The sequence below is a fragment of the Monodon monoceros genome, unplaced genomic scaffold (genome assembly GCF_005190385.1).
Source record: "Monodon monoceros isolate NGI ecotype Baffin Bay Population unplaced genomic scaffold, NGI_Narwhal_1 Super_Scaffold_5, whole genome shotgun sequence".
NCBI lineage: Eukaryota > Metazoa > Chordata > Mammalia > Artiodactyla > Monodontidae > Monodon > Monodon monoceros.
Window position 1 is genome coordinate 107783999 of NW_021703782.1, and position 26283 is coordinate 107810281.

The following is a 26283-nucleotide window of genomic DNA, read 5'->3' on the forward strand; positions in this document are numbered from 1 at the left end:
CTGTGAGCGCCGCGGCGCGCCCGCTCCCGCCCGCGCGCGCCTCCGCCGGCCAGCCCGCCGGGGCGCGCGGCGGGGCTGCTCTCCCTCCCGACTCGCACTCCCAGCGTCGCGCGGCCACCGGGCCGGCGCTGTAGGCGCGCCCAGAAATGACGCCCAGGCATACGCTCTTCGCCCCCTTTCTCAGATGAGGACACTGAGAGGCGACGTCCTTTTCGCGGGCCGCGCAGCTGGTGCAGCTGCTCGGCCGCCTCCTCTTCAGGGGATCCCCATGCTCGGCCTCACCCCTGAGTCTCCCTTCTCTTGTGGAGTCGGCTGTCCAGGCTGATAGCCCCCTGGTGGGTGCCAGGAGAGGGGACCGAAAGTCTCCGAGGGCCCTCAGCGGGGAAAGGGGGCCCTCACCACCCCCACAGACAGCTGCGTGTTGGGATGGAGCTCCCTGTCCCCGTGTGGGCAGCGGGCCCGGGCACTGCACGCATCTGTCTCCTCCTCCCGCCTCTGAGACTGGTATCTTGCAGTGTCAGAACTCAAGGGCGCGACCTTGAGATTTGGGGACTGAAGGGGTTCAGGGGCAGCCAGAAGAGGCCGGAGAGACCGGCCCTTCCCTGCCAAGCGGGCCCTTCTCTCCTTCGGGCCACCTTCCCCCGAAAGTCGGCTCCTTGGGGATGGACGAGGCACAAATGTGCCAGGTAGTCTGAGAATGAAGGCAAAACGGAAATCCACTATGGGGACCCCGGGAAAGGCCCAGCCCTTCTTTGGGCCTCCGTTTACCATTTCCCCGTCTGTAAAATGAGAGAGTTGGACCAATGCCTCCTCCCCTTCAGCTCTGACATCAAGCTTGGAAAGAGGAAGTTTCCCGCCCCTGCTCGCCACTCTCCGACCCGAGGAGGCCAAGACTGGCTTCTCAGCCCGGAAAGCATCTCCGAGCTGTGCGGGATCCCGGGAGGTTCCGCCCTTGTTCTGTCCCAAGTTTCCCCAAGCTCCGGCCGTGGGCGCCCTCTGGTGTCGCCTTTCCCACCTCGCAGTCATTTACTAGAATTCCTGTAGGGCATTTTGTAAAATAAACTATTATGATATTAATGAAAAGTACAAAATGTATAGAATTTTCAAAAACTTGTGTTCTACTTCCAGAAAATGGTCACTTTAACTTTGTAAATATTTATCTAAAATGATATTTACGAAACTGTGATATATATTATTTGATTGTATATGTACAACTGTAAATACATTTGTACCTCTCTTGTATTCTAAAATAAAAATTACTTGGAACATTTATCACTTAGCATCTGAATGGATTGACGCTTTTGTCTGCATGAAAAGGAAATATGGAAAAGGAAAAGGAAATATGGAAAAGGAAAAGGAAATATGGAAAAGGAAAAGGAAATATGGAAAAGGAAAAATGTCTAGAAGTTGGAGAGGGGGCAGGAAGAGTTGTTCCACTTACTGTTTTTTTGTTTCTTTGTTTGTTTTTTTGCGGTACGCAGGCCTCTCACTGCTGTGGCCTCTCCCGTTGCGGAGCACAGGATCCAGACGCGCAGGCTCAGCGGCCATGGCTCACAGGCCCAGCTGCTCCGCGGCATGTGGGATCTTCCCGGACCGGGGCACGAACCCGTGTCCCCTGCATCGGCAGGCGGACTCTCAACCACTGCGCCACCAGGGAAGCCCCACTTACTGGTTTTGAAAGTCACCCTTGGCACAGCTGGGTGTCAGCTCCCAGAGAGATGACCACAGCACAGAGCAATCAGAAATCTCCCAAGGGGCTGGCAGATTCCTCGTGGTTTCCAGCTGACTCTCAAATATCAGTGTCTTGCTTTGTTACTGCCCCCAAATCTTTACTTACTTTTTTTTTTTTTTCATTTTCACGGACAACTTGAGGAATCCAAGCAGCCAGTGTGGGTGGACCATGATGGGCGCCAAGTGCACTCCCAAAGCCTAGAATTTCCAAATGCTCTGGGCACCCATTTCCAGACCCTCCTTGAGGAAAACCAAAGAGCAAGGAGGCCATCAATGTAGGGCCAGGCCCTGGCTCTCCTCTCCAGGACCTCCTCACCAGGAGGAGGTGTACAAACTGGGAAGTGTGAGTTCTCACCTGTGCTCCGGCATGTAAGGCTGTGAGGCTGTCACCCTTCCAACCCACTGACATCCCTCAGGCACACCTCTCTGTGCACCCTCATCTAGCTGTACACACACACACACACACACACACACACACACACACCTGAAGACACTGGAATTCACACTTGTACACACAGACCATCCCCATTTGGAGCTTCAGGTATTCCCAAAGACCGCATACTTTGGGGGACTGGTCTTGCACCCTGGCAGATGGGGGCACAGGCAGAGATGTACACTTGATGTGTTCACTGGTAGGTCCCATATAGGGTCTGGGGTTTCCTCCTTGGGCTAGTGGGGGATGTCACCCTTGGTACTACCCCTCCTCCCATTACAAATCTTGCCTCTCCTTTGATTCTTCACCATGAGGCTTCAGATGCCTCTGGTGGCCCCCGGCCTTACCCTTCTCTCACTGCAATGCAGGTGTCAGACTTCAGAGAAGTCAGTGGGGCCCTTGATCAAAAATCTAAATCGCTCTCTGTAGGTAATTCTGTGAAGTTTCAGCTACAGTTCACAGGGCCGCAGCGCGGGCTCCAGAACCCACCTGGTGGCAGCAGGCTGTAATTGCAGACGAAAGTGCATGTGCTCTGCTGGCTGCTGACCTGTTTCTCCTCCAAAAGTGTGCTGGCGCTGGAGATGCTAGGATGAGCAGATAGGAATCATCATTCTGAAGAATTGCACGCTGGTGGGAGGCCTGGTACTCAAAGCCTAATCTACCTTGCTCCCATTCCCAGAAGAGGCTTCGGGCCCCTTTCCCAAGAGTGCACGCCCCCTCCTCCCCACAAAGGCATGCAAACACAGCCACAGTCATTTTGGGGTTTAGAGATTTACATGCGTGCTTTCCAGGAATCCTCCCCGTGAACCCATGAGCTTGGTACTCTTTTTTCTTGTTTCTCCCCCATGCTCTATTAAAGTCCATTTGAAGTATGAGAAGACTGTGGCAGAGAGGAAGTCATTTGCCTGTGTCAGTCAGCCAATGAGTGGCAGAGCAGGTTTCGCCATGGCAACTGACCTTAGAAGCGATGCTCATGACCAGCAGGCCACACCACCGCCCAGTCAGCCTGCAGATTCGGCCAGAAGGGCTTGCTGCGTATCCCATAGGGATGCAGTGTAGACCAGCACTGTAAATTGTCCTTGTAGATTTCAACCTTGCAAAACTCACTTATTCATTCTCGTAGGTTTTTGGGGTAGATTCCTTAGGACTTCTATGTACATGATCATGTTGTCTGTGAATAAAGGCAGTTTTATTTCTTCCTTTTCAATCAAGATGCCTTTTATGCCTTTTTTATTGCATGGTTCAGGACCTCCAGGTGTAGAGGATTCTAGATAGAGGCCACTAGTCTGTGTTTGAAACCCTGCTCGGCCATTCACTAGCTGTGTGACCTTGAGCAAGTCAATTAATGGCTCTGTGTCTCAAGTTCCTCAAATGAAAAATGGGGTGATACTTAGCTCCTCAGGATACTGTGAGGATTAAGTGGGATAATATAAATAAATGAATAAACTACATGGCTTGGTATCTGGCACGTAGTAAGTGCTCAATAAATGGGAGCTGCTGTTAGCATATGGATGCCTTTGGTGGGTAAGAAGGGTTGTAGCTGCTTCTATCACCTACCTCACTGGACATCCCCCAGAGGGCATCTAAGGCAGCTGTCCATCTCCTCTTCTCCTGCCCTTTCCTATAGCCATTATCCTCAGATCTCTTGAAGTGGAAGAACAGATATCCTAAGCTTTCAGCTTCCTTCCCACCTTGGATCTGGTCTGTTGGGATGTGTGGCCGTGAGGGGTGGGAAAGGTTATGGATGGTGGCTGGTAGCACCCATCCTGACTGCTTCCTACAACATGGCTGCCTCAGGGAAGTCAGACGTCGTGCATGTTGTCTCAGGGCTTCAGGGGCAGGTGTTTGCAGGAGAACCAGGTGGAAGCTGCATGGTCTATTCTGACCAGTCCTTGGAGTCCCGTAGAGGCACTTCTGACATGCGCTAGCTATCGAAGCAGTCACAAGCCTGCCCAGGTGCAAGACGAGGAGGCACTGACTGCACTTCTTAATTGAAGACTTAGCAAAAATTCTGTGGGCATGTTTAAAAACTGCCACAGACATCAAGGCTATTTCTATGTTTTCAGGAGAAGGCAGTACCTTGATGAGGGTCCTTGGGCAGAAATCTTTGTGCACATCTCTGAATAGAAATTTTCTGAAGAAAAAAAAAAGGGAATTCCCTGGTAGTCCAGTGGTTAGGACTCCATGCTTCCACTGCCAGGGGCACGGGTTCGATCTCCGGTTGAGGAACTAAGATCCCACTAAGCCGCGTGGCACTGCCAAAAAAAAAAAAAAAAAGAGAAAACTTCTGCAGTTACTTTTACCATTTCATGGAACACAGGTGAAGCCAGTGGGTAGATCAGGATTGGGCAAGAGCTCAGGGCCAGAGGGTTCCTGCTGCCTCTGTTTTCACACTTTTCAAGATATCCTTGTTGTTTACTTTCAATTGAAGTTCATCTGTCCCTCTCAACCCACTCCCCAGTGTCAGTAGTTCCTTTCCTTCAAGGCTCACTCATCTGCCACTGCTGTCAGGAGGCCTTTTCTGTCCTCCCCGCACCCCCCCCCCCCCCCCCCCGCACCATCCCTGAGCTCCTGACTGAGCACCTTGATGCCTGGGGCAGAAAATGCTCCAGAAATGCTTGCCGAATAAGTTTATTCATTCGTTCCGCAAACATTTATTGAGTGCTGTTCTAAGGGTACCTGGGATTTGTTTTAATCAAGTATGGTAAGACATGCAAACATGGAAATGACTGTCCTGAAGGGAGAAGTTCATCATACTTAAGATTGCCTAGAAACAGGAGGCACGGCACACCATGCAGAGCCACATGAGGAAGAACATGGGGGGCCGATCAGAAGGCAGCGGGAATGAGGAGAAAATGTGGGAAAGAGCCTTTGCTAGGGTTTCCAAAAGGAAGGACCAGGGGAAGCAGGGGAAGCAGGTTTAGGATTGGCTGGTTTGAATAATTTCAGTAGGCTCTGAGGCACAGGGCCTGTCCCTAGTTGTCTGGTACGGGCCCCTGGTGGGATTAGGGCAGGCGCATAGGGGTCCAGAGTCTGAGAGCCCCGTAAAAGAGGTGGTAGGGGGCATGGGCTCTGGACTGATTGGTTTGCATTCAAAAGGCACATTCCTGGGCCAGTTGTTTACCATTTCTAGGGATCAGCTAACCCTGGAAGGGGCAGTCCTTCCAGGCTCCGGGAGGCCCCAAAATGTCCAAACATCAGACTACCATCGAAGATATGGTTAATAAAAGGGCCTACTCTGTACCCAGACAGTGCTAGGGACTGGACAGTGAACAAAAAGTCTGGGCATTTGCAGGGCTTATACCCTGTGGGGAAGATACATGGTGAGTAAATATATGTCATTTTTTCGACAAATGTTTTACGGTTGCCCTCTAGGTACCAGATGAACAAAATAGATAACGGCCCTATTCTCAGAGTATTCCCATTCTAGTGGAGGAAGACTGCAATAAACAAACAAACAAAAAAAACAAATAAGAAAATTCAGTGACAAGAAATAAAACAGGATCAAGTGGTAAAAGAGGGACTGAGGATTATTCCAGGTAAGGTAGTCAGGGAAGGCCTCTCTGAGGAGGTGATATCTGAGCGGAGATCTAAGTGAGGAAGAGCAGCCAGCTACACAAAGGCTGGGAGAAGAGCATTCCATGCAGAGAGCACCGAAAGCGCGCAGGTCCTGGGGCCAGCGCCTCTGGCTGCAGCGTCTGGAATGAGTAATAGAGCAGGTTAGGTCAGAGATGGGCAGAGCCAGGCAAATGCGAGTTTGGATTTCATTCTTGTGTACAGGGAAGCTGCCAGGAGTGTTCTAAGCAAGGAAGTGGTTTAGTCTGATCTGTTTTTATTTATTTATTTATTTATGAGTATCCTAAAAGACTTATTTATTAATTTTTATTCTTTTCCATTATGGTTTATTACAGGATATTGAATGTAGTTCCCTGTGCTATACAGCGGGACCTTGTTGTTTATCCATTCTACATATAATAGTTTGCATCTGCTAATCCCCAACTCTCAACCCAGCCTTCTCCTACTCTCTCTCCCCCTTGGCAACCACAAGTCTCTTCTCTATGTCTGTGGGTTTGTTTCTGTTTCGTAGATAAGTTCAGCTCCCTCTGGCTGCTGTATGGACATTGGGTGGTAGGAGGGGCAAACACAGAATTAGGGAGCTGAGTTAGGTGGTGATGCCCAGGTGAGAGACGACATTGATCGGCTTGGGGAGATGACCCTGGACATGCACAGATGGGGAGGTAGAAGGATATGGGAAGAAGTGGTGAATGTTAGACCTGAACAGCAATTAAAATCACACTGGGAGGGGCTTCCCTGGTGGCGCAGTGGTTGAGAGTCCGCCTGCCGATGCAGGGGACACAGGTTTGTGCCCCGGTCCGGGAAGATCCCACATGCCGCGGAGCGGCTGGGCCCGTGAGCCATGGCCGCTGAACCTGCGCGTCCGGAGCCTGTGCTCCGCAGCGGGAGAGGCCACAACAGTGACAGGCCCGCGTACCGCAAAAAAAAAAAAAAAAAAAAAATCACACTGGGAGTTAAGACACCCTCACAGACGTCTGGATCCCACTTTGCAGAGCCCCAGTGCCTAAATCTGGGCTCAGGAATCTGTATTTCTAACAAGCCCCTTAAGGATGTGCACTCAGTGGCCCCAAACGTCCATCGAGGATAGCAATGCCTACGTCCAAGATGGGCTGAGTATAAGGAATTCATAACGTAATGTTTGTAAAGCATTCAGCCAAGGACCCGTCCCTCAGGACGTGCGGGCTCTAGGGTAAAGCAGGTGCAGTCTGAGGGAACACGGTCCTGCTACCAACTGCTATATGAATTCTAGTCCTTTTTGGGCCTCGGTTTCCTCCTCTTTAAAAATGGACTGAATGTTTACGTCCCCCCGCCAAGTTCATATACTGAAATCCTAACCCCAAGTTGATGGTAGTAGGAGGTGGGACCTTTGGGAGGTGATTAGGTCATGAGGGTGGAGCCTCCATGAATTGGATTAGTGCCTTATAAAAGAGACCCCAGAGAGTCCCCAGCCCCGCCCACCATGTGGGGACACAGGGAGAAGACAGCTATCTGAACCAGGAAGTGAGCTCTCACCAGACACTGAATCCGCCACTACACTAAGACAGATCCATAATCCCAACGTTGTGACAAGCTCCCTAAATGTAAGTGCTGTGAGAATGGGAGGGGTTAACGTTATGTGCATCCCTCCTTGAAACTGAATGATGTCAAGACTATACACCAGCCTTGGTCTAGGGGCACTCCCAGGCCTAGCTGCCTAGCGGACTGAGCTATGCTGGTTCAAAGGACAGCACCGCCCTCTTCTGGCTGAGGCCAGACTCCACATATGGACCCTTCTCATGCTTTCTTGGCTCTAGCCCCTTCCTCCAGGCAAGGAGGAGGGCAAGTGTCCGGCCTGTCCACTTACCCATGACCTGTGGGGCATTAGAATTTATATCATTGACTGTCTCACAGGGTTGGCTTTCTTGACAAGTGTAGTTTGTGAGCCGTGCTTAGGTGAAAGAAATGCTGTCCTTTTGGAAATTTATCAATCTATTGGTCTGTTGGACCTTCAGGAGGCAGCAGACCTGATTTACTGGGCTCCATGCGTGGTGCCGACACAAGTTACTTCATTGAATCCTCTTTAGAGTCTCTGTGCATGAAGAATTATCATCTCCAGTTCCCTGAGGTTGAAACTCAGTCTGTTGTGGATGCTATAAACCATGCAGGGGAAAGGTGAGGGAGAGGGTAGTGGGAAGCAGGGAGAGAAACGAGGGACATGCTCCTGGCCCAGAGATAAAGCCACACATCCATCTATCTGTTCATCACGGAACCCTTAGAATAGCTCCTGGCTCAATTCACCGTATGAGTAAATACAAGCGAAGATCTTAGTATTATGTGTGCATTATGTCCTCCCTGCCAAATACACCCTTCTGGCAAGGTTTGAATGTCTCAGATGGTTCCTTGTTCTTTCAAAAGAAATACTAGGGAAATCAGCTCACTTAAGAAAGAATGGAAACAGCACCTGGAGCGTTGTTTGGGGGTGTAGGTGATGGTTGGTGCTGAACCAGCGCCCACGAGGCAGCAGTATGTAGAACACAGGGGCCACTAGTAACAGTATGAAAAGGGGCTCTTCTCTCTGTCCAAATGGTATTTTATGTATATCCCACCTCCTGATCCTCTGGGCAATCTCATACCCAAAAATTTAGATTTTTTTTTTTTTTAAGATAAGGACTTCTTAAAAATTAATTAATTTATTTGTGGCCTTGTTGGTTCTTCATTGTTGCCCGCGGGCTTTCTCTAATTGCAACAAGCTTCATTGTTGTGCGTGGGCTTCTCCTTGCGGGGGCTTCTCTTTTTGCAGAGCACAGGCTCTAGGTTCACGGGCTTCAGTAATTGCAACACACGGGCTCAGTAGTTGTGACACATGGGCTTAGTTGCTCTGCGGCATGTGGGATCTTCCAGAACGAGGGCTCAAACCTGCGTCCCCCTGCATTAGGCAGGTGGATTCTTAACCACTGTGCCACCAGGGAACTCCTCCCAAAATTAGATTTTAGCAGCTTAGAGTTCGAAGGAAACTCTGAGGCCCGTTTCTCAATTATCTCTAACCCTGTAAAACAATAACTGGGATGACGAGTACAAGAGAGTTTTGGTGAAAAGTCAATACATCGTACAACTTGAGATTTTTATTACTCCACAAAAGCAGCCTTGCCAATAATAAAAATGGCAACTCGACTCCTCCCTTCCTTTCATGTTAACCTAATGGTTGACAATAGTCAATATGGCAGCCAGACCGTGAGTTCCCATTGGCCGCTCCTCTGAGGCCCCGCCCTGCCCCGCCCGTAAGAGCGAAGGACGGGAATTGCGGAGGCGGATATTGCGACTCCGAGTCGGGCTGCGCCTGCGCAGGTTATTAGCGTCAAGATGGCGATGGAGATGAGGCTGCCCGTCGCTCGCAAGCCTCTTAGCGAGAGCCTGGGCCGTGAGACGAAAAAACACCTGGTAGTGCCGGGGGACACGATCACCACGGACACAGGCTTCATGCGGTACGTGGGGACGTGGGGGACTTTGGGCCACAAGGGACGGCTACATTGCTCTCCACGTGAAACCCGGGCCCGTGCTCTCTTGCATCTAAGTTCCCGTGGTACCCGGGACACATCTGCTGAGCATCTCAGTCGCCTAGGTTTCTAGGCTTCGGACTTCTTACTCCCTGCATCTTGTGTGTCCTTGTCTGCGTTTGCCCCAGTCTCCCGAAACCTTCCTCTCTTGATCTCTGGTGGCCGCGACTCGTGGGTCCTCTGCCTGAGGCCCAGATCCTGAGCCTTCCTCGTTGAGGACTTGGAAAACTGGGGTGGGTTAGGAGCTGGGGCCTCTTAACAGTTTTCGGCGGGGAGACGGTGGGCGTTTTTGACTTGGCCCTCTTATCCCTCAGCGTCGTCTCCTAGCCAGGGGTTACGGTTTTGGAACGAGGCATTGTTTGGGCTTAGGGCGTACAAATACATTGTTACATGCACTCAAATAAATACCCGCCTTTGAAACTGAGGGCAGTACCGTATGTGGTCGTTAAGAGGGCAGGCTCTTGAGTTGGACAGCTGGAGTTCGAGTCCTGCTGCCATCACAACATTATTGGCTGTACTGTCTCTCCGAGGTCAGTTTCCTCATCCGTAAACTAGTGATAATAACATTAACTATTCGATAAGGTTGTGAGGATTAAATTAGGTAATGATTACGAAAAGAAGCAAAACTCACCGTTCTGTCACCATCATAGAGAAATACTAGTGGTTATCGCAGCCTTTTTTTGGGGGGGAGGGGGTACACTTGTACATACAGGAGAGGTACAGCATTTATACAGTTGCCCTTTAACCTCTTAGTTTGAGGTTGTTGGATCCCAGGAAATCTTAAGAGTCAGTCCTTTATTCACGCATTCAGTATATGTGTGCTTGGGGTACAACAGTGAACAAAGTGGAAATCAGTGTCCTGGTGAAGTTTATTTTCTCTTTGGGAGAGACAGATAACAATAAGCACAACAACCAAATACGTTATTCAGAATGTTTGGCGATAAATGCAATAGAAAAAATTAAAAGCCAAGCAGGGTGAGCGGAGCGTAGTTGGGATATGGTAGCGGTGGCAGCGGCAGGGTGGGTGACTGTTATAAATGGGATAGTCGAGGAAGGGCTGGTGGAGAAAGTGACATTTGAATAGACTTGAGCAGAATGAGGGAGATGTCCATGTAGCTGTCTAAAGAAGGAGTGTTTTAGGAAGAGATGGCAACCAGGGCAAAAGCCTGCCTTTAAGGCAGGAGGAGTCTGTTAGGTTTGAGGAACACATTGGTCTTGATGCGAGAGGTCACCTCAAGTGTTACCCTGGTATTCTTTGTATCTTCCTGTTGCAACAGGGGCCATGGGACCTATATGGGGGAAGAGAAGCTCATTGCATCTGTGGCTGGCTCTGTGGAGAGAGTAAACAAGTTGGTCTGCGTGAAAGCTTTGAAAACCAGGTGAGAACAAAAGGTGTGTATTCTCTTGTGGCATCCGAGTTGCACAGCCAGGTCTTTTCTGCCACGACATACCCTCCATCCCCATCCCGGCCTGCTGTAACATTCTGTAGGTCTGGGATTTTGGGAACATGGCTATAGGAAGGGTATAGATGACTACAGGTAAGCGCGGGCTTCAGAAGTTTCCCTATGTTTCCTGACCTCTCCAATCTTTGGTTCCCTCCTCTGCAAAATGAGACCTAGCATGACTTACCTTGTAGGATTTTCATTGGAATTCATTGAAACAGTGCATGTAAAGTACTTACGCAGAGCCTCCTACCTAGAAGGGCTCAATGAAGGTTAGCCCCAGAATGTAAGCCAGTGGGGTAGGAGCAGATGCAGGCAGAGAGGTGAGGTGGGCAGTCTGTCTGCCTTGTAGCCACAGTAAACATTTTCGACTTCCACTCTGTGTAATCTAGGAAGCCACTGGAGGAGGTGGAGCAGAGGAGGGACATGATCTGACTTCGGTTTTAATAAAATCACTCTGGCTGCTGTGGGTGGCCGGGGAGGTGGGGGGATAGGGACAGGGTTAGGGAGACAGATTAATGTACTGTTTTGAGTATGTTTTGTGTTCTGAGTGTTTTTTTAATCATGAAAATTTGTTGGACTTTATATTCTTTGGCATTTTGTATATATAAGATCATGTCTGTGAGAAGAGATATTCTTCCTTTCCAATTTGGATGCCTTTTATTTTCTGCCTATATTGTAAAGGTAGAGGTAGTAGGATCTGCTGCTGGACTTGTCCTGGAGCATGAGAGAGAGAGAGAGAGAGACAGAGAGCGAGAGATTGAGAGAGATCAAGGGTTCCTCCAAGGATTGTGGCTTGAGCAACTGGAGGGGTGGAGTTGCCATTTCCCGAGCTCGTGACAACTGGGAGAGTTTCAGTTTGCTATGGGGGAGTGAAGGGGGCTGCTGGAAAGCTTTGTTGTAGGTGTGTTACTTTTGCAAATTCCTATTAGTCACGTAAATGGAGGTGCTGGGTAGCCAGCAGTTGACTAGACTCTGGAATTGAGGGGAGTGGTATACTCCTCACTGGTATTTAAAGCCATTAGGCTGGATGAGCTCACCAAGTGAGTATGGGCTGAAAAGAGAAGAGGTCCAGGGACTGCGCCTTCGGCATGGGACACGTCATCATTAGAATTGGGATGAGGAATAGCAGAGGGGCCCGAGATAGGCAGCCAGTGGGTGGGGGTACAGTGAGCAGGCTGGTTTGGGCGGCGTCCTGTCTCATTTTCCTTTCTCCTCCTCTGCCTGACGCAGCGCCCATCTGTGTCCCAGAGCCCACCAGAAAAGATTCCATGCTTATCACTTTCTTTTTATTTATTGTTTTAAGTTTTTGGCCACACCCCACGGCACGTGGGGTCTTAGTTCCCCAACCAGGGATTGAACCCGCACCTCCTGCATCGGAAGGCAGAGTCTTAACCACTGGACCGCAGGGCAGTCCCTCATTTTCATGTAATTAACAAAATAGGGGTTTCAGGCTTGATGAACTATTTGCCATAAATGGTTTAAGAACAGTTAGTTAATGGAGACTTTATACATACAGGATGTTTGAAGTTACCAGTTCCTGAGAATAAGTCCAAACAGCATAACTATGTGAATTTACTAAATGCGGTGCCTCATCAAGGCCTTCACCCCTGTTTAACTGAAATCTCAAATGGTAACTTGGTCTTGTAATGAAGTCTTTTCACTGATGGAGGGCCTTCTGTTTCATCTTTCAGGTATAATGGTGAAGTGGGAGACATTGTAGTGGGGAGAATCACAGAGGTAAAGTCTACCTGATTGGTTTTTACAAAGTAAAAGCAGGCTGGTGATCTAATGAATGGCATAGTCATTCTACATGCATTTATGCAAACTAGGCATTTGTTGTGTTTGGCTCTCCTGTGACCTTTGATGTAAACAGTTCGTTACATTTGGAATTATTGGTCATTTACAGTGTGAGCTCTGGCCCCTGGCGTATGTGTCCAGGTGTGGGGTTTCTTTGCTTGTAGGTTCAACAGAAGAGGTGGAAGGTGGAGACCAACTCCAGGCTGGATTCAGTCTTGCTTCTCTCATCCATGAACCTTCCCGGAGGAGAGCTGGTAAGGGTCTGCGGCTGGGACTGTATAGTTTGCTGGCGAGAGCTCTGGGGTCCTTTGCTCCACCAGAGAACTTTGCTTTACCCTGAGGTTGCCACCTTTACCCCTGTTTGTCTGCTGTGAAGTTGGCTGCCTTGATGTACACGTAGGCTTTTCACTTGGCCCAGGCCTCCCAACTTAGGCAGCAACTGGTATATGGTAGGATCTGGAATGTCCATGGGGAGCGATCCCAAAAGAGAGTTGAGAGAAGCTCTCAGATGCTTGGTGCTAATAATTTTCCTTCTCTGGGTGTATCAGCTTTGCTCAGTGAAAGTGTTCCTTGAAAAGCTGTGTTTAGATGAGCTTTCCATGAATTGAGTGGCATTTGATTATTCCAGACAACCACAGGACCTAAGCTGCCTCCTTTCATAAGATGCAGTGGTTCCGCTTTACCTTCAGGCCAGCATCTATCTATAGAGAGGCTCACTGAGCTAGGCTCTCTGGAGAATGCCAAGATCCAGGAGGCACGACTGAGTTCCTTAAAGAGCTTAGACTAGCAGGGGATAGGAGATAACTGGTCTGAATACCCGGCAGTCCAAGAATAAACAAGCATGTGATTGTACAAAAGGAGTGATTAAGCTCCCGGAGAGAAGCTCATAGGAAAGATGAGTGTTGGAGTTGATCCTTGAAGGATGGGTAGAATTTTAATGATGAGTTCAGGGAATCTGAGATAAAGGGAAATGTGTGAGCGAAGATACAGTCAAGCTGGAGGCAGTCTGGTTCTGCTGGAGCGTGGAGGGCCGCCACAGAAGGTAAGCACGGAAAAGCCCTGGTCTAGATTGGGAGGGTTTTGAATATCACGTAAGGAGTTTGAATATCATTCAGAGGAAGGAGAAGAGGAGCCGCGGGAAGGTCTGTAAGACGGAAATTAGTGGTTGTCACTTTGTCTTCCTTCAGTGGTACAGGTTACCCACCCTGGTGTGTGAACATTGTGGCTGCCTTCAGAGGTCTCGGGAGGAAGTGAAAGAGAAGAGACGGATGGAGAGAGGTCTTCCTTTAGGATCTGACTTCCGTAACGTGGCCATCTCTTTGTGTATTTCAGAGGAGAAGATCTGCAGAGGATGAGCTGGCGATGAGAGGTTTCTTGCAGGAAGGGGACCTTATCAGTGTATCCTGTACCTTGCATTCCAGCATCTTTATGTTTGCTGCGGAGCTGGCAACTGGGGCTTAAACTGTAGGTCTCCCACACGAGAAACATGGAATCCTGGCAGGGATCTGAGTCCTTGACTGAGTGCGAAGGGCTCTGCTACAGCCTTTCTCTGTCTCCTTAACCCAGCTGACCCTCCAGCTCTTGTTCAGACCTGCTGCTGCTCAGTCGTGTCTTTGGGTCTTGTAACTTACGGTGGCCCATGCTTTAAGCTAGCTCAAATTTTCTTAGAGACGTTAACTTTTTTTTCTTTTTAATGAAACTATAAGAAAGATATGGTTTGGTAAAACTTTTGTTTCAGTTGCTTACACAAACACACATACATGTTCTCTGAGTAAAATATGCTTCTTGCTGTGGGTTGTATAAAGAAAAGTTTGAAAGCCACTGATCTATATTTTTGTTTATTTATTTGAATTTTATTTTTTTATACAGCAGGTTCTTATTAGTCATCCATTTTATACACATCAGTGTATACATGTCAATCCCAATCGCCCAATTCATCACACCACCCCCCCCACCACCCCGCCACTTTCCCCCCTTGGTGTCCATACGTTTGTTCTCTACATCCGTGTCTCAATTTCTGCCCTGCAAACCGGTTCATCTGTACCATTTTTCTAGGTTCTACATATATGCGTTAATATATTTGTTTTTCTCTTTCTGTACTTCACTCTGTATGACAGTCTCTAGATCCATCCACGTCTCTACAGATGACCCAATTTCGTTCCTTTTTATAGCTGAGTAATGTTCCATTGTATAGATGTACCACATCTTCTTTATCCATTCATCTGTCAGTGGGCATTTAGGTTGCTTCCATGTCCTGGCTATTGTAAATAGTGCTGCAGTGAACATTGGGGTGCACGTGTCTTTTTGAATTATGTTTTTCTCTGGGTATATGCCCAGTAATGGGATTGCTGGGTCATATGGTAATTCTATTTTTAGTTTTTTAAGGAACCTCCATACTGTTCTCCATATTGGCTGTATCAATTTACATTCCCACCAACAGTGCAAGGGGGCTCCCTTTTCGGCACACCCTCTCCAGCATTTGTTGTTTGTAGATTTTCTGATGATGCCCATTCTAACTGGTGTGAGGTGATACCTCATTGTAGTTTTGATTTGCATTTCTCTAATAATTAGTGATGTTGAGCAGCTTTTCATGTGCTTCTTGGCCATCTGTATGTCTTCTTTGGAGAAATGTCTATTTAGGTCTTCTGCCCATTTTTGGATTGGGTTGTTTGTTTTTTTAATACTGGGCTGCATGAGCTGTTTATATATTTTGCAGATTAATCCTTTGTCCATTGATTCATTTGCAAATATTTTCTCCCATTCTGAGAGTTGTCTTTTCGTCTTGTTTGTAGTTTCCTTTACTGTGCAAAAGCTTTTAAGTTTCATTAGGTCCCATTTGTTTATTTTTGTTTTTATTTCCATTAGTCTAGGAGGTGGATCAAAAAAGATCTTGCTGTGATTATGTCAAAGAGTGTTCTTCCTATGTTTTCCTCTTAAGAGTTTTATAGTGTCCGGTCTTACATTTAGATCTTAATCCATTTTGAGTTTATTTTTGCGTATGGTGTTAGAGAGTGTTCTAATTTCATTCTTTTATATGTAGCTGTCCAGTTTTCCCAGCACCACTTATTGAAGAGACTGTCTTTTCTCCATTGTATATCCTTGCCTCCTTTGTCATAGATTAGTTGACCATAGGTGCGTGGGTTTATCTCTGGGCTTTCTATCCTGTTCCATTGATCTATATTTCTGTTTTTGTGCCAGTACCATACTGTCTTGATTACTGTAGCTTTGTAGTGTAGTATGAAGTCAGGGAGTCTGATTCCTCCAGCTCTGTTTTTTTCCCTCAAGACGGCTTTGGCTATTCGGGGTCTTTTGTGTCTCCATACAAATTTTAAGACTTTTTTGTGCTAGTTCTGTAAAAAAAAATGCCATTGGTAATTTGATAGGGATTGCATTGAATCTGTAGATTGCTTTGGGTAGTATAGTCATTTTCACAATATTGATTCTTCCAGTCCAAGAACATGGTATATCTCTCTATCTGTTTGTATATCTTTAATCTCTTTTATCAGTGTCTTATACTTTTCTGCATACAGGTCTTTTGTCTCCCTAGGTAGGTTTATTCCTAGGTATTTTATTCTTTTTGTTGCAATGGTAAATGAGAGTGTTTCCTTAATTTCTCTCACAGATTTTTCATCATTAGTGTATAGGAATGCAAGAGATTTCTGTGCATTAATTTTGTATCCTGCAACTTTACCAAATTCATTGATTAGCTCTAGTAGTTTTCTGGTGGCATCTTTAGGATTCTCTATGTATAGTATCATGTCATCTGCAAACAGCGACAGTTTTACTTCTTCTTTTCCAATTTGTATTCCTTTAATTTCTTTTTCTTCTCTGATTGTCGTGGCTGGGACTTCCAAAATTATGTTGAATAATAGTGGTGAGAGTGGACATCCTTGTCTTGTTCCTGATCTTAGAGGAAATGCTTTCAGTTTTTCACCATTGAGAATGATGTTTGCTGTGGGTTTGTTGTATACGGCCTTTATTATGTTGTGGTAGGTTCCCTCTATGCCCACTTTCTGGAGAGTTTTTAATCATAAATGGGTGTTGAATTTTGTCAGAAGCTTTTTCTGCATCTATTGAGATGGTCATATGGTTTTTCTTCAGTTTGTTAATATGGTGTATCACATTGATTGATTCGTGTATATTGAAGAATCCTTGCATCCCTGGGATAAATCCCACTTGATCATGGTGTATGATCCTTTTAATGTGTTGTTGGATTCTGTTTGCTAGTATTTTGTTGAGGATTTTTGCATCTATATTCATGAGTGATATTGGTCTGTAATTTTCTTTTTTTGTAGTATCTTTGTCTGGTTTTGCTATCAGGGTGATGGTGGCCTCATAAAATGAGTTTGGGAGTGTTCCTTCCTCTGCAATTTTTGGAAGAGTTTGAGAAGGATGGGTGTAAGCTCTTCTGTAAATGTTTGATAGGATTCACCTGTGAAGCCATCTGGTCCTGGACTTTTGTTTGTTGAAAGATTTTTAATCACAGTTTCAATTTCATTACTTGTGATTGATCTGTTCATATTTTCTATTTCTTCCTGGTTCAGTCTTGGAAGCCTATACCTTTCTAAGAACTTGTCCATTTCTTCCAGGATGTCCATTTTATTGGCATAGAGTTGCTTGTAGTAGTCTCTTAGGATGCCTTGTATTTCTGCGTTGTCTGTTGTAACTTCTCCTTTTTCATTTCTAATTTTATTGATTTGAGTCCTCTCCCACTTTTTCTTGATTAGTCTGGCTAATGGTTTACCAATTTTGTTTATCTTCTCAAAGAACCAGCTTTTAGTTTTATTGATCTTTGCTATTGTTTTCTTTGCTTCTATTTCATTTATTTCTGCTCTGATCTTTATGATTTCTTTCCTTCTGCTAACTTTGGGTTTTGTTTGTTCTTCTTTCTCTAGATCATTTAGGTGTAAGGTTAGATTGTTTATTTGAGATTTTGCTTGTTTCTTGAGGTGGGATTGTATTGCTATAAACTTCCCTCTTAGAACTGCTTTTGCTGCATCCCATATGTTTAGGATTGTCGTGTTTTCATTGTCATTTGTCTCTAGGTATTTTTTGATTTCCTCTTTGATTTCTTCAGTGATCTCTTGGTTATTTAGTAACGTATTGTTTAGCCTCCATGTGTTTGTGTTTTTTACGTTTTTTTCCCTGTAATTGATTTCTAATCTCATAGCGTTGTGGTCGGAAAAGATGATTGATACGATTTCAGTTTTCTTAAATATACTGAGGCTTGATTTGTGACCCAAGATGTGATCTATCCTGGAGAATGTTCCGTGGGCACTTGAGAAGAAAGTGTAATCTGCTGTTTATGGATGGAATGTCCTATAAATATCAATTAAATCTATCTGGTCTATTGTGTCATTTAAAGCTTCTGTTTCCTTATTTATTTTCATTTTGGATGATCTGTCCACTGGTGTAAGTGAGGTGTTAAAGTCCCCCACTATTATTGTGTTACTGTCGATTTCCTCTTTTATAGCTGTTAGCAGTTGCCTTATGTATTGAGGTGCTCTTATGTTGGGTGCACAAATATTTACAATTGTTATATCTTCTTCTTGGATTGATCCCTTGATCATTATGTAGTGTCCTTCCTTGTCTCTTGTAACATTCTTTATTTTAAAGTCTATTTTATCTGATATGAGTATTGCTACTCCAGGTTTCTTTTGATTTCCAGTTGCATGGAATATCTTTTTCCATCCCCTCACTTTCAGTCTGTATGTATGCCTAAGTCTGAAGTGGGTCTCTTGTAGACAGCATATATATGGGTCTCGTTTTTGTATCCATTCAGCAAGTCTGTGTCTTTTGGTTGGAGCATTTAACCCATTCACGTTTAAGGTAATTATCGATATGTATGTTCCTGTGACCATTTTCTTAATTGTTTTGGGTTTGTTTTTGTAGGTCCTTTTCTTCTCTTGTGTTTCCCACTTAGAGAAGTTCCTTTAGCATTTGTTGTAGAGCTGGTTTGGTGGTGCTGAATTCTCTTAGCTTTGATTTCTCCATCGAATCTGAGTGAGATCCTTGCTGGGTAGAGTAATCTTGGTTGTACGTTCTTCCCTTTCACCACTTCCCTTTAACTTTAACTGTGTCATGCCATTCCCTCTGGCTTGTAGAGTTTCTGCTGAGAAATCAGCTGTTAAGCTTATGGGAGTTCCCTTGTATGTTATTTGTCGTTTTTCCCTTGTTGCTTTCAAGAATTTTTCTTTGTCTTTAATTTTTGCCAATTTGATTACTGTGTGTCTCGGCATGTTTCTCCTTGGGTTTATCCTGCCTGGGACTCTCTGCGCTTCCTGGACTTGGGTGGCTATTTCCTTTCCCGTGGTAGGGAAGTTTTCGACTATAATCTCTTCAAATATTTTTTCTGGTCCTTTCTCTCTCTCTTCTCCTTCTGGGACCCCATAATGCGAATGTTGTTGCATTTAATGTTGTCCCAGAGGTCTCTTAGGCTGTCTTCATTTCTTTTCATTCTTTTTTCTTTATTCTGTTCCACAGCAGTGAATTCCACCACTCTATCTTCCAGGTCACTTATCCGTTCTTCTGCCTCAGTTATTCTGCTATTGATTCCTTCTAGTGTATTTTTCATTTCAGTTACTGTATAGTTCATCTCTGTTTGTTCTTTTTTTTAAAATGGTGGGCAGTACCCACATGATTTTTTTTTTTTTTAAGAAGATGTTGGGGGTAGAAGTTTATTAATTTTATTTATTTATTTTTGCTGTGTTGGGTCTTCGTTTCTGTGCGAGGGCTTTCTCTAGTTGTGGCAAGCGGGGGCCACTCTTGATCGCGGTGCGCGGGCCTCTCACTATTGCGGCCTCTCTTGTTGCGGAGCACAGGCTCCAGATGCGCAGGCTCAGTAGTTGTGGCTCACGGGCCTAGTTGCTCCACGCCATGTGGGATCCTTCCAGACCAGGGCTCGAACCCTTGTCCCCTGCATTAGCAGGCAGATTCTCAACCACTGCGCCACCAGGGAAGCCCTCTGTTTGTTCTTTAATTCTTCTAGGTCTTTGTTAAACATTTCTTACATCTTCTCGATCTTTGCCTCCATTCTTTTTCCAAGGTCCTGGATCATCTTCACTATCATTATTCTGAATTCTTTTTCTGGAAAGTTGCCTATCTCCACTTCATTTAATTGTTTTTCTGGGGTTTTATCTTGTTCCTTAATCTGGTACATAGCCCTCTGCCTTTTCATCTTGTCTGTCTTTCTGTGAATGTGGTTTTTGTTCCACAGGCTGCAGGATTGTAGTTCTTCTTGCTTCTGCTGTCTGCCCTCTGGTGGATGAGGCTATCTCGATCTGCTAGTGTTGGAGGGTCTCGTGCAGAGGCGGGGGGTGGCTGTGCCTCACCGTGAGGACAAGGACACTGGCAGCAGAAGTCCTGGGAAGTACTCCTTGGTGTGAGCCCTCCCAGAGCCCGCCATTAAGCCCACCTGCGATGTTAACTTTTATCTGAGGGAGTAGAAAAGGTGGTGTTCATGTCAGAGTATTCATGACAGCCAAGGGGGAGAGGTTAGGTCACAGCAGTGTGACCTCCGGGTCCGTCTGTGACTTTGGGCGGGACTCTTGGCCATTAGAGGAAAGGATGGAGGGGGGAGCCAGGGACGCAGGTGACGTGCAAGTGTTTGTTCCTTCATCGCCCGGCCAGGCTGAGGTCCAGGCAGTGTTCTCCGATGGAGCTGTCTCTCTGCACACGAGGAGTCTCAAATACGGGAAAGTAAGTTGGGCTCTGGCTCTTCTCATTTGCTGACTGAGACTTCACATCCATTTCCCAATCCCCAGTGCTCTCTGGAATGCTGACCTAAAGCCCCCCAGAAGTCAGGCCTTAACAGGCTGGCATCCTACACACTGATTCACACAGTCAGGGCCGGGAGCATCATAAAGGATGACAACTCTAACCCTTTTCCTGCGGAGGAGATTGTTCTGGAAGAAGGGCCCCCATGACCCTGGACCCTGGGCCCTGCGGCCCTGTTGTCTCTGCTCTCTCCCAAGGGGCGTGGCAGCTTTGCATTGCATTTGTGCTGAGAACAAAGGGAGGTCATGGACTGATGAAGTAGGATGGCCTCAGCCCTTAGACACGTGTCCAGTCAGTAAAATGGATATTATTGTTAGGAAAGATGGGCTTGTCACTTGAGCCTCTAAATGAAATTGTACCGCTTTTCTAATATAAGGTGACAGTATGGAGGCTATCTGTTTTTTTAATGATAGCATACTTTCCAAAACAAATTATGATTTATCAGTCTCTTGCCTTTCTCTGGGTGAACGTTCTCATTTTCTGGGTGGAACAAAAACCTCTCTCCTCAGTGGAGTGGCTGCAGCCAATCATGCTCACGTCCCTGAAGCAGGAGAGGAAACAGCTGCACTGCACGTGTGGACCTTCGTGGGCCCGGGTCCTGTAATAGACGCCCCCTCAGCGGGATGTGGGGCTTGAGCTGACCTGCCGGGACCAGGGATGGATTTGCACCCAGCCCTAGGCCAGTCACCTTGTCCAATGGCGTATCTCATGGGCAGGATGGGTGGTTGAGGTCAAGGTGGAACAGAATAGTGCTCCTTGACCCACAGGAGGCTCGAGCCCATGTCCTCACTGGCTCCAGCTTCTCTAACAGCTATGGCACCAGCCCTGGATTAGAATGTGAAGACGACTGCAAAGGAAAATAAATGGTAGAGAAGTGAAGAGATGGAAAGTTACCTTCTGTTGGGATATGTAAACAACTTAATGCATCCGGAAGTGTTCTCTGTATTTACTATGTATGTGCGTGTAGGAGCAGTTATCAACAGGAAGGACCCTGATTCCAGTCTAACTAGGACACATCCTGTACTTTGCTTTTAAGTTACCTCACTGATGATCCTACAGTGACTTAATTTACCATATACTTTTTTAGCTAGGTCAGGGCGTTTTGGTTCGGGTCTCCCCCTCCCTGGTGAAACGGCAGAAGACTCACTTCCATGACTTGCCATGCGGTGCCTCAGTGATTCTGGGCAACAACGGCTTCGTCTGGATCTACCCGACACCTGAGCACAAAGAAGAGGATGCAGGGGGCTTCATTGCAAACCTGGAGGTGAGTAAACGCCATTGTCACTGTTGGGATGGAGTGGCACTTAGTCGGTGCTGTGCTTCTGTGGCAGGTGGGGACGCTCTCTATCTGCCGCATTGCTATAGTTTGAGTTGGTTTGAATTTCCATCGAAACATTGTGTCGCCCTCTCTTGTTCTGAAGAGATGAAATCAGCGCCTGGTTTGATCTTTCTCAGCAGAGGTGGCAAAGTTGCAGGGTAATAGCCTAAGAGCCACTGAAGAAGCCGTCCTTTTTAATCTCTCTTGGAGCTAGCTATTGGATTGGTTTGGAGTCCCAGAGTGATACTGCCTCAGTTATAAGTGATTCCCGGGATTTGCTGTAACCATTTGCTTCTTTTGGTCCTGATTCTATTTCCCTCCCCTTCCCCTTGGCATTCCCTGGTAGCCTGTCTCCCTTGCTGATCGAGAGGTGATCTCCCGGCTTCGGAACTGCATCGTCTCGCTGGCAACTCAGAGAATGATGCTGTATGATACCAGTATCCTGTATTGCTATGAAGCATCCCTTCCACATCAGGTACTCTCCCCGGGGCTTCCCTTTTCCTTGTTGATCTGTGAGCAGCCTTAAGTGTCATCTGCTCCATGTTTCCTCAGACAGCAAGCACGTCTCCCACATACCTTAACCATGTCCATCGGTGTGAACTGATCTGGTGGACAGCCTTGTTGAGTGTCTGGAGAGCTTTCGCCGAGATGCTAGTAATATTCTCAATGTCTAATGTCAGTGTAAGGATTTGTGGGCGTTTGGAGGTGCCAGGTGAGGCTAATTTACAACAGCAACCCCCTGGACTTCATCTTGCCCATCCCAAGTTTTAGCTGTCTTTCTAGTGACTGCCAGAATAACATCTTTGTTCTTGTCAGCTATACCCCATAGAACCTTGCTGATTTATTAAGCTGGTTCTAGCAGATCATATCTTGCAAATACTTAGCCTCTGATACACGAAAGGAAAACAGAAGGTTCATGTTAACCATGCTTGGTTTCTGCATTTGGATTGGCTTGATGGTGTGCTTAGAACAAGTACCTTTTTTCCTTTCCTTTTCAGATCAAAGACATCTTAAAGCCAGAAATAATGGAGGAAATTGTGATGGAAACACGCCAGAGGCTTTTAGAACAGGAGGGATAAGGAGAGGCACCTGAAGGACAGGACTGTGTGTACCTGACCGGAGCAGTCCTTGAAAGTGAACAGTTTGCTTGGTGGGCCCCATGTGCAGCTCAGTGAAGACCTGGGGAGCTCATCACTTTACCTACAAGGGGCTGCCTCCACCCTGAACACCTGCTTTCTCCTGTTTTAAGGCAAAGCCTGGGGGAAGGTGAACAGCACTGCCGGCCCTTTGGGTTGCCCACAGAGTCTTGGGGTAGTTTCAGGCCTTAAAAGCACTCGGTGTTCCAGCCGAGTGGACTCCTATCCTGGAATAATACGAGGAATCTTTTGTCCTGTACTTACCATCAACCATCACCAGGCACAATGCCCCATGAAATTGCCTGTATAAAAAACATGGCCTCCCTGACCCCCAGATTGTCTGTTTTGGCCTCCATTCCCACCTCTTCTACAGTGCGAGTACAGCAGTGAAGAATATGGTTGGTAAAGTTAACCCAAGAATCAAATGGAAGAATAAAGCAACCAAGCAGCCTTTTGCTTGGTTGGAATCTTATTTCCCATTGCACGTTCCTCCTAGTGATAGATGCGAGTATATTCCCGCCAGGCTGCCTTAATCTGTCCTGCCTTCAAGGATGATTTGTAAGAAGTTGAATTATTGATAAAAGAGAATGAATGTTTTGGGTGCTCTGATAAACATGAAAACAAAGTAAGAAAAATGGAGATGGGAAAAGAAAAGGTGTTTTTCCTCCTACAGTTGAAGGAGTAACGCATTAACTTTTCAATAATTCAGGGTTAAAAGGTAAAAACAAGATGTTTTAGTTCTCAGTGGGAAGGGCTAGAATGTCTATGCATTGTTTTTCGGATGACTATCTAAAAATGATTCCCTGATTTGGGTTTTGGGGAAACATTCTTTTAAAGTCAGTATATGAGAGTGCTATTTGGTGAACTATTGTTTTATATTTATACATGTGGCATCACTGTTTCTGTTCTTGTGTTCTGTGTAATACTTGGGAACCGAGTACAGTTGAAGGAAGGCTTGGGAGATAGGAATTCTTCTGACAGAGGCCTGACTACTCGAGTCACCTAGTAAAATTTAAACCTAGGACAGTTTCAGGAGTAAGGTGGAGCATTTGACAGTTTTGAAATATAGCTCAGCTCTTTCTTGTTAAATTGTATGTCTTTTCTTTATAACATTATTCAGACAAATTTTATCTTTTTTTTTTTTTTTTTTTCCTATCCCAAGTGTATCACCTGTTTTGAGGAGTTTGCAGACAACTGAATACTGTATAGGCTATGTTGCAACTTTGGATTTGCTCCCTTGTTGTTTCTGAAACACATTCCAGGTTGTGTGCCCCTTAAGAGAAGGCAATGGGGAAGGATGGGAGCCTGCATCCCTGGTTTGGGTTGGTTTTGACCAGGACATATGGAGGTTCGTTGAAAGTTTATCTTTCTCACTTGGTCTCCCAAGCTGCCAGCCCCTGCTGTTCATTCAGTATATTCTGAATAGTGATTATCTACTAAGTGGAAATATATAAAGGTCTGAAAGCACCTTTTGGTGGTTATCCACTTTCTGTGGCCCACTAGAGGGTGCAGTTGTTAAGTGTAATTCCAGTAGGTGTTTTTTTTTTAAAAAAAAAAGCTGAAGTTTTTACACGGGTACTGAATCCCTGTAGCAACTTGTGGGTTGCTTTGCTTTATAAACATGAGGACAAAATTAGACTGAACTGAATCACTTTTAATAGAATATGTGAGCTTAAAGGGATTTATTCAAATTTGGCAACATTTATTTACTTCTGACTGTCAGGCATTTGCTGGGCTCAGGATTCTAGTTTTAAGTCCTTTAGCGTATCATTCTACAGTGTTATACCGTGCATCTGTGGAAGGAAATATTACAGTCTGGGCTTGGGGTTCACCTAAAACTAGTGCCGTTGGCTTCTACCCAGACTTTAGGAAGCATAGTCTCAATCTTTGTGGGAAACAAGATCCCATTTGATCCTCATGATAACCTTGTAAAGTTTGATATGACCCCCATTTATAAATGAAAGCCCTTCATAGAATTAAAGTGACTTCATTAAAGCTCATTAGCAACTATGAATCCGTAGGTTTAAGCTCTAGAGAGGCGTCATAAAGCAGCCCTTTAGAGAATGGGTTGGACTGATTGTGAAAGGTTATGGGGTCCAGAAATTTTATTTCCAGCATTGAGACCAATACTTTGGATTTTACTCATTTTACTTATTGCCTGTCCGTCCCATGTCTGCTCTGGGAGGACGAGGATGAATCCGTTTGTGTCCCCCGCTCAATTTTATCCCAACACCCAGGACAGTGGTACACAGGGGCTCCACAATGCTTGTGAATGAATTATTAGTAAGAAGTGTGGGTTAGTAAGAGTTCTGATTTGATTGCTCAATTTTAAGCTAAACTAGAGAGAAGAATGAAGATGTGTAGGAAATGATTAAAGCATTAATAGGAATAAAAAGCCAAATTCAAAGAGAAAGATTAGGGTGATGATCAGGATAAGAATGGGTGAGTTAAAGGGCTTCCCTAGTGGCGCAGTGGTTGAGGGTCCGCCTCCCGATGCAGGGGACGCGGGTTCGTGCCCCGGTCCAGGAAGATCCCACATGCCGCGGAGCGGCTGGGCCCGTGAGCCATGGCCGCTGAGCTTGCGGGTCCGGAGCCTGTGCTCTGCAGCGGGAGAGGCCGCAACGGTGAGAGGCCCACGTACCGCAAAAAAAAAGAAAAGAAAAGAAAAAAAAAGGGGTTAGTTAAAGGGAACAAAGTTGTTGAAGTCTGAAGAGTGATCTACAAGCCAGGACCAAGTCTGTCAGCCAGACTAGTGATAGAGCAAAGCTAACCCGATTAACATCTAAATATAAATTCCACTTCTAAATTTGGGCACACATTTTCATATGCTTCACATTCAGTACCGCAAAAAAAAAAAAAAAAAATCAACTGTCTGACATTAAGTCAACAGTTACTCGATACTGAACGGTACAGTGGAAAAACAGTGACTTTGTCACATCTCACTCGGTTTCCCCATCTGTATATGGGGGTTAGCAATCCATGCCTCCCTGGGCTAGAGTGAGGATTAAATGAGAATATGGTTTATGAAAAGCATAACAGCATAGTACAGACTAGGTGTTGTGATGAGTGGATCCTCTTAGAAATGGGTATATCCGGGGAAGGTAGGTGCACTGCTCTGGGGAGACATGGAGTGAAGAACTGGGGACAAGGGTGCGTTTTAGTTGCATAAAATGGGTTATGGCAGGTGTGGGTTTGGTGTGTCCGGGTCATCAGCTAGCTCTGTAGGCCTACTCTACAATCTCGGCTAACATGTTTTCATGTAAGTATGTGTACACCTCTGAAATTAGATTGTTTAATCTTTCCCCCGCCCCCAGAAGTTAACATACCTCACTGTATGAGTTTGAGATTAATCTCAAAGGTTCCTTCTCACCCAGACATCTAAGATTGTGTTTGGTTTTGCCTCCGAAAGGTTCTTAAATGCTGTTTTCTTTAATGGGTGAGCTTCCTGATACTCCAAAGAAAGAATTCGTTAGCAGAATGTCGGACGCTTTCCAGTTGTCTGTTTTTCGCTAGTTCTAATATTTGTGCTTCTTGGAGT

At 46.0% G+C, this 26283-nt stretch overlaps 2 protein-coding genes across 2 annotated transcripts in view; both read left to right on the forward strand.

The window, feature by feature from the left end:
* Nucleotides 1–134, forward strand: part of PRDM12 (PR/SET domain 12) — a 13705-nt gene extending 13571 nt beyond the window's left edge. Inside the window, exon 6 of the mRNA XM_029203485.1 lies at nucleotides 8–134. Within this exon, the coding sequence (XP_029059318.1) occupies nucleotides 8–134 (127 nt within the window). The remainder of the gene's footprint in view (nucleotides 1–7) is intronic.
* An 8927-nt stretch (nucleotides 135–9061) lies between these two features.
* On the forward strand, nucleotides 9062–23834 carry EXOSC2 (exosome component 2). Its single transcript, XM_029203695.1, has 9 exons — nucleotides 9062–9201; nucleotides 10551–10652; nucleotides 12410–12455; nucleotides 12680–12769; nucleotides 13848–13913; nucleotides 20145–20213; nucleotides 21379–21555; nucleotides 21956–22084; nucleotides 22608–23834. The coding sequence occupies exons 1-9, from the start codon at nucleotides 9080–9082 to the stop codon at nucleotides 22686–22688; spliced, it is 882 nt and encodes a 293-aa protein (XP_029059528.1). The 5' UTR covers nucleotides 9062–9079; the 3' UTR covers nucleotides 22689–23834.
* The last annotated feature ends 2449 nt before the right edge of the window (nucleotides 23835–26283 follow it).

What these genes read in the sequence shown, in the direction of transcription:
- EXOSC2 (XM_029203695.1), top strand. Translation starts at nt 9,080, where the DNA reads ATGGCGATGGAGATGAGGCTGCCCGTCGCTCGCAAGCCTCTTAGCGAG. An exon ending in GTGAAAGCTTTGAAAACCAG is followed by an intron (nt 10,653 to 12,409) that starts GTGAGAACAAAA and finishes TTCATCTTTCAG; the next exon opens with GTATAATGGTGAAGTGGGAG. An exon ending in GCTTCATTGCAAACCTGGAG is followed by an intron (nt 21,556 to 21,955) that starts GTGAGTAAACGC and finishes ATTCCCTGGTAG; the next exon opens with CCTGTCTCCCTTGCTGATCG.